This window comes from Corvus moneduloides, chromosome 8, assembly GCF_009650955.1.
Source record: "Corvus moneduloides isolate bCorMon1 chromosome 8, bCorMon1.pri, whole genome shotgun sequence".
Lineage (NCBI taxonomy): Eukaryota > Metazoa > Chordata > Aves > Passeriformes > Corvidae > Corvus > Corvus moneduloides.
In genome coordinates, this window is record NC_045483.1 from 12,877,316 (window position 1) to 12,885,331 (window position 8,016).

The following is an 8,016-nucleotide window of genomic DNA, read 5'->3' on the forward strand; positions in this document are numbered from 1 at the left end:
TGCTAATAAGCTTGCTAGTGCAACTTTTCACTCAGTGATTCCCTGTTTGCTCGAGTTTTTTAAGGTGTCTCTATGCCTATCTGTTTTCAGAAGTTCTGTTGAAATTTTATGCATCTTTGAGGTATCTTCCAATCAAATTTCATTCAAGTTGGTCAGTAGCTTCAGAATGGATGGGGAGATACACACTGATAACTACATAAAGCTCACCTTCTTCTGTGAACTATCTTCTTTCATTAACAAAATCCACTTTCCTGCTCAGGTCACTCTCTCCCTCTCCAGGACATTTAGCAAATCAGTATCTTGACAAGCTCCCTCAGCCTGAAGTAGAGCCAAGAGAGGGTTAGTTTCTGCTTTTCCCATGATCCCTCCCAGATCTCAAAAATAAACTCCAACAAACAACAAAACAAACAAAAAAAACCCCAAACCAAAACGCAAAAAACCAAACCCAAACAAAAAACCAAACCCTATGGACCTCTGCTCTTGAGTTGCCTCTGAAGTTTTTATTACTGCCTTGCACACACCAGAACTAGAGATGAAATAAAAACACATCAACACTAGAAATAACAAACTTCCACCTCCTAGTAATGGAGAAGATTAAAGAGGAAAGAAGGGAGAATCCTCTTCTTTATTGCTAGCAGATCTTTCCTTTCTTGAGGTTCACTCTTTCCTCTGCTAGTCCTAAAGACTGCAGTCAGGAACACAAGGTCTTGATCCTCTGTGAGAAAAGGAAAGATGCCCTTGTCTCTTATTCCCTAAACCTAGAACCCTGCAGTTTGTCAGTCCTGGTAGCTGCTTGCCCTACCTACCTACACCTCTGCAACCCACTGTCAGCAAGATGCCATTTAAAATGCTGCTGGCCAAAGCTCGGTCTCCAGGGGATCTGCCCTTGGGATCTCCTCTCAGTCACTTGCTCATAAGCTTCCTGTGCACTGTCAGTGTTTGGATTTGGTTTACAATATGCCAGTATCAAAGTGCTTGGGAAGAAGGAACAGTCAGAAAACTGCATCTGAATCTCCTACACAACCCAGTTCTCACATCCTTTATTTTTCTGGCCAGTTTGGACCAACCTTGGGCGATGCCAGGTGGATGGATATGGGCTCAGCAGAGAAGGTCTGCAAACAAGCAGCACCACAAGCTGCCTCCACACAAAATAAAGTCTCTCCCTTCTATTTGCAGGTGTTGTTCAGGGCACAGCATACCAGAGAATACTGACCACATTGGCATTAAATAGTTTGTCCTGCTCCATCAGTCTGCCACCATCACCTACCTCACTTTGCACCTAGCAAACCCCTGCATGCGAACTGCTCTGTTACAGTTCCAAAAGCCATTGCACAGACCACAGCCATCATCTAAAAATAATATTGAAGGTGGTGATCCCACTGATAATCACATCATTAGAGAAGAATCAAGTTTCTCCTTGTCCAAGCAGATAAACAGCAGGTCTCTGCAGCACCTTGAGCCTTCCTTTGCAGTCAAACAATACCTGCTGCTGAAATCATGGAAAGAGCTTCATTTGTTTCTGCCACACCAACACACTTCTTTTAACAAGCAAGGTAGGGGCATGCAATTCCCTCTTGGCAAGCCCATCCTCTCCAGCCAGCTGTTATTTCAGGCATGTTTGTTACGTGCACTGTTCACAGGCTCGGCCACACAATCACCTGTCAGAGCTCTGCTGCCACAGCACGCAGGTGATGGCATCTCAAAATGTCTCTTCTTAGCTGTGGGCTTTCTAATCACACAAGACAGCAGTGGGAAGGAGGGACCCAACTTTCCTGTCAGCATCTCTCAATGAACTCATACAAGAATACCGTCCCTCACCATGTGCTCTTTTAGTTCTGACTCAGAAGCACAGAACAAAACCTGGCACAATCAGGTTGTTCTGCAATGTGCAATGAGCACCTCTGCCCTGCCATGACTAATAGCCCTTCCAAGATGGTCACCAGCCCTACCTCAGAGACAGCTTTTGAGATCTCTGACATGCTGAGTCCTTTCCCCCACAGTGCAAAAACAGCCGCACGGCTTCTCTGGTTGTCTTGGATTCATGAACCCCCTGAAACAAATGCAAGACAGGACTGTGTAGAGCCATAAAGTCACAGGTTAAATGCACTAATAAGCTCAGAGGATTCCTATGCAGCTAACCAGAAAGGGCAAATTCTTACCCTGTAAAGCAGGGCAGCTCAGATCAGAGGAATATCCCCAAACCTGGTACCTGGTTGTACATGTTGTCAGGAGACAGAACAAAAAGCCACGTGCAGCTCAGCATTCCTGAAACTACTGCACATCCCTGACAAGGAGACCTTTGCATAGGCACAGCTACAACGACAGGGCACATCAGCGACAGCACTGCATGGAGAAGTAGGCCATGGGATCATTAGCCCAATGATAGCTTTTTGCCACAAGCTAATGTCTGTTCAATCCTGCCAATCCTCCCAATGTGACTTAAAGGGAACAAAAAGGCAAAAAGAAAAGGTGGGCGGTTTGCATTTACTAAATATATTGCCCATTACCTCAGAGGGTGGCCATATGGAGGATTATAAAGAAACACAAACTATTACCAACATTAGTGCCTTTCTAATACCACAGAAAGGCGAAGGTGAACGTCAACATAACACTGGGTTAATACAGGCTGACGGAGCCATATAAAAGAGCAGTGTTTCCACTTTTGCCAGCAGAAAAGCAGCTGTTGAAGATGCTTAGGGGAGCAGTGCTTCTGGGAGTCAAAGTAGGGTTCAGTGGGCGTTTTAGCCAGGTCTGAGTAACTACTGTTGAAATGTGGCCAAACACTGGGCGCATCCATCCTCTGCCTCCCTAACAGGGCCGATGGCAGGATCACCACTTTGGGCAGGATCCCTGCTGCCCAGCAGCACCTCATACAGCAGAGCCACTGCTCAGGGACACTCAGTACTGGATGCTCCCACTAGCCAGATGTGGCTGACCTGGCCCAACAGGCTGGGAGGATGGAAAAAAACCCAACCAAAACAACTCTGGCAGATGAAACTTTCCAAGTTCCCTTCTGGCACTCCACAACTCTGCAACAGTTGCCAAAGTTCATTCTTAAAGAGGTGCTATATTTTTCTTAACTAATCTTTGCAGGGTGGCAGGGAAATTCTCAGAAAGGCAATGCCAGGTGCCAGGCAGAGAGATGCCTTGACTCTGATGAAGAAATCTGCTACTCTCCTCCCCAGGGTTCACTGGACATTTTCAGACCAGGCTTTCCATCTGCTGCCCAGCTGCAGAGATGCAAGTTGAAATTCTTACAGCATTTCGCGTAATTATGAGTGCAACTCACAAACAAAATTTAATCAGCAGGAAAGCATGCTATACAGATGAGACACCAGAGTTCACAGTGGTAAAATCATCGCAGAAAGAGCGGTCCTTAACCCAGCCTGCAGTTATTTAGAGGTTCCTCTTCTGAGCAAGTACATCACGTACTTTGATCTCTGCTGCCTCCTGCCAAAATTGTGGATATTAGCAAGCCAAAAAACCAAGTCACAGACAAAGATATGGCAGGCAAAATACATCCTATGGTTACTCAAGCAGCTCTCCTCCTGAAGGAACCTGATGCATTTCAGGACACACAGAAGTGCAGTTGTAACTAGTTACCTTCACCATAATCAAAAAAGTGGTTTTAAATTTACAGATGAGGAGACTCTGTTACGTGAGAATTGAAACTTTGCTGTTCAGTTCACAGACTACCTGAAGTGATGCTCTGAAAGGGCCTGAATCCAGCCAAAGCCTTAGATGAAGTGTGGTAACTCCACATTAGTGCAATCAGATCTGTGGCCACAGCCTTGGACAGAAACTCTGTGTTACAGGGGTGTTAGCCACAGTGACAGTCATGCTGAGTTATTCCTTAAAGCAAGGATCTCTTCTCTTTGTCACATATGATGAATCATGCCTCAAGTCACAGTACTTCAAGCAAACTCTTTAATTTGGGATGAAATCAGTCTTTAAGAAGAACACATGCTTCAGCCAGATTTTGGCTCAAAACCACCTTATTAGAGAAAGATGGATTCCACAGACTTGTCACATAGTTAACATTCACTTAAATCTTTTGTTTTTAAAGAAAACAACAGTTGAGAAAACTATGTGATAATTAAGCTGCAGGCATGGGAAGCAGACAGATGGTTGAGATGGTCAAATAACCTTTATTCTGCCCTGTAGAGACAAACTACAATAGAAAAATGATTAATGTTTGAAGTTTTTCATTACAAATTTTATCCAGTTCATTTTACAATATATTGATTTCTTATTTCCTTCTGCCTCAAACCAAGAGGGAGCAAACAGCTAAGGTGTGCTGCTAAGGCTATACTTCTACAGCTGCTACTGAACATGGCTAGATTTCTTCTTCCAGTGATGCTTATCCTGATTTTATTACAACATAATTGGAATACTTCTGCCTGTAATCTACTAATAAATGCTTCCACTCAAGTTAATAGAGTTTTGTGCTCTGATTACAAGTGAAACTGCAATGAATAGTCATGGAGACAGATAAACTTGGACTCGGGATAGAAGGTAATAAGCTCATCGTATCCTCCTCCATCCACCTTAGTTAAAAGAAAGGTTTTTGATGATCCTGGGCAGTCTGGACTTATTTTAACCTGAAACATCAGACCCTCCTGCAGAGCACAGTGTGTTCTCCTGAATGTTTGTTCAGTGCTAGGCAGTACAGCTCCACCTCCTGAATTATTTAAAGGACACATTTCTTGCAGCCCAGCCTTAGACCACTGGGTCTGTGGTACGGTTCTTCCAGGTGAGGGGGCGCAGACCCTGAGCAAGAAGCTCTCCCTGACAGCAGAAGCAATCAGGACATAGCAAATGTCTGCAAGGTATATGGAAGGAGGCAGCAGTCACCAGACGTAGCAAGGGCAGCAGCACTCTGGAGAGGACAAGAGACAAATGCTGTCAGGGTTTCAGGTAGAAACACAGGAACCTTTGGTGCAGACATCTTCCAAGTCCAGCACTGTCCTGCTGCAGGCCTTCTCTATGAACTCATTGGCTCTGAGGAAATCAGGCTCTAAGGCAACACCAAAGCAGATGAAGTTTTGTTACATGCTCATTTCTCAAGATCCTACATTACCACTCTGGTTTTTGAGTGGGCAGCTGTCAATCTCTAGTGTGCAGTGAGATACCAGCCTTTTGACAGACAGAGTATACATTTAAGATCTAAAATAAGCTGTGAGAGCTTTATATAGACAAACTATGGAAAGAAAATGAGTAAAAGATGCATCCCTATCCAAGTGCTCTTAAAGAAAACGTAGGCAGCCAAACCTGTTCTCCCCCACTCTCATGTGTTGTACCACTCAAGGCATATTATTTTAGGATTATTTCTGGTGACTGACTAGAAAGTATAACAAGTCAAAAATGCCACTGTTCCACATGAAATCCAGCTGTATGATTGCTTCCACGCCCTCCTCCTTTTTCCTTTCCTCCTTTTCTACTTCCTATTCCTTTGACTAATGTATAAACTGTCTGAGGCAGGGAGCATCTTGCAGTCTTCAGAGCAGGTATGACATTTTCATTAGCATGTATAGGGTTGAAGAGACTCACAGCTACCATACAGATAATCCTACCACCTGACCACTGCTCACAGCTGGGTACCACAACAACCAGAGAGCAAAACGGTTCTGAGATGTGCTTGTTTACATTCAGTTTATATACCTCGGCCTGCAGGTGAAATGGAGAAAGCACCAGGACTTCCATCTGTTAAAGGCAGTTGAGACAATGTGGAACACACAAAGCTCAACACAATCCTGCATCTGGCTCCCTAGGGAAGCAACAGTCAAGCCTTAGCCTCAGTGTGGCTGAAGGGGATTTGGGACAGCACTACCAACAGCAAATTACACAGCTTTTAAAGTAGATGTGGTGCTCTCAACACCTTGAAAAAAGAACAGAATTCAAAAGAGGAATAACATCTGTAATCATAAACTCCTCGCCTCCTCCTTCTGCAGAAGTCTTGAGAAGTATTTTAGTGAACGCCTTCAAGAAGGACACACATCTGTCTGCATCCCTGTGACATTAAGCACAATGCACCCCATGGCACCTGTGACCTACAGTGACAGATCAGCATCTCACTATCTCTGACCTTCAACAAATGCAAACTCTGATTTGTACCTTACACAGAATACACCATATCAAACCAGAAGTCATCATATTCCATCCATGCTCTCCATGGGGTGAAAAAGACATACTGACTCCATGAACCATAAGATCCATGTCGTGCACAGATTGCTTGGCCGAGTGCAGTCCTCGCTGAGTGTCACTGAACATACACATCAAGCTGGGAGAAGTTATAGGTGTCTACACTGCTGGACTCAAGACCACCACTGAAGATGTGAACAGTACATATTGCAGCATAGACAAGAAATAGAGTAAAGAGATGAAAAAGAGGGAGCAAACTTCATTAAAACCCTTTCCAGGCGTGACAAAAGTAGTAAGCAGGTGCTCAGAGCCTACAAAAACAAGGCCTAGCTCCCCTCATCCCAGCTGAAACACGCTCCCTCTTCCTCCCCGCTGCCCACAGGTTTGCGCCGAACCTCCTCTCCGCTGTTCCTGCCACGGGAAGACCAGCCCACCTATCCTGGGCAGCACCACACAAGTCCCACTTTCCTGCTGACCCATGTCCTCTGGCCAGCTACCCCACTGCCAGCCTCCAGCTCACTCCAAACCTCCTTCAGCCCTGTCCCCTGACAGGTCACCTTGCTCCCTGTCACCACCCCCAATAGACACCTGCACCTCCACCCGCAGGCCCCTGCGCACCTGCCAGCTCCCGCTTCCTGCCCTCACTACAGCCACCTCTCCCTTGGTGTCCAGTCAAACACCTTTCTCCTTCGTCCTGCAGCCACTCTGCCGCACAAAGCCCCTGCAAGCGGCACTGCCAGCCGTGCATGGACCCCTACACCACCTCTCCATCCCCCCGGTACACAGCAACCGCCAGACCCAGGGCTCTGCATCTCCTCCAGCTTCACTCAAGTCACGGGGCTCCCCAAACCTTAGGCGGGCCCCCAAAAGCCTCTTCCCTCAGGCACCTCATGCACATCCTGCCAGCCCCGCCAGACCCCCTGTCCCAAGGGGCGGCGCAGCTCCCCGCACTCACAGCCGTCCCCCTTCCCAGGAACGCAGCGCCCCGGCACGGCGCGACCCCAGACCCCCTCGAGCAGCCCCCCCATACCTGGGCGGGCTCCGCGCCGGCGGGCAGCCCCTCGGGCAGGGCCTGGAGCAGCAGCAGGGCCATGGCGGCGCGGAGCCTCCTCGCCATCCCCCCCACCCCCCGCTCCCGCCTCCCCGGCCCGACTGCGGCCCGGGACGGGAGCCCAGGGGCACCCCGCGCCCGGACCCACCCCCGGCGCTCGTCTATTGGGCGGGCGGCGCGGATCTCGGCTTCCCATTGGCTCAGCGCGATGTCGCTTAGGGCAAAACGGGGAGGGGCGGGATCCGCTGGCAGCGAGCTACCATCTTGAGTGTGGCGCAGTGGGGAGGGAGCCTGCGGTCGTACTCGGGCCGCCATGTTGTGAGTGGAGGAACTGGCTGGAAAGGGGTGCGGGGCTGCACCCTCCCCCGCAATGGAACCCCGTGAGCACAACTGGGCACTGCGAAAAGGGAGTCCACAGGCATCCTCCTGCACAGCCACAGCCTCCCTATGGCAGCCAGGCACTCATCCTCATTCACCTGGTCACTCCTGCTCCCCAGTGCTCTCACATTGCCCCAAACTCCAACAGCCCGCCCGGACCTGGGGTACACCGGGAATAGGGGCATGGAGAGGGTGCTGGATGGCAGCAGCAGCATGGCACTGGACTTAAGGCATCCAGTGGGTAGCAATGTGTTGGTGCCAGCACCACTGGGAGACAGGAGCAGCATGGAGAAGAGGATCTCCCGCTGCGGCTGTGTCCCTGCGTGTCCCCACATAGTGAACGTGCACACTCCCAGCAGGAGTAGGGGCACCGGCACTTGGCATTGATTCACAGCTCGGATGAGACAGCCCATGTTTCTGGGGCAGTGTCAGAGGGTTTCTACACT

The 8,016-nt window shown here is 48.6% G+C and overlaps 1 protein-coding gene across 2 annotated transcripts in view; it reads right to left on the reverse strand.

Moving 5' to 3' along the window:
* Nucleotides 1–7,279, reverse strand: part of WBP1L (WW domain binding protein 1 like) — a 59,357-nt gene extending 52,078 nt beyond the window's left edge. The window contains exon 1 of one of the 2 annotated variants that reach the window (XM_032116452.1): nucleotides 7,172–7,279. In XM_032116452.1, coding sequence (XP_031972343.1) covers nucleotides 7,172–7,258 — 87 coding nt within the window. In that variant the 5' untranslated portion in view covers nucleotides 7,259–7,279. The remainder of the gene's footprint in view (nucleotides 1–7,171) is intronic. The other variant, XM_032116455.1, reaches the window with a different exon arrangement.
* Nucleotides 7,280–8,016: the final 737 nt, after the last annotated feature.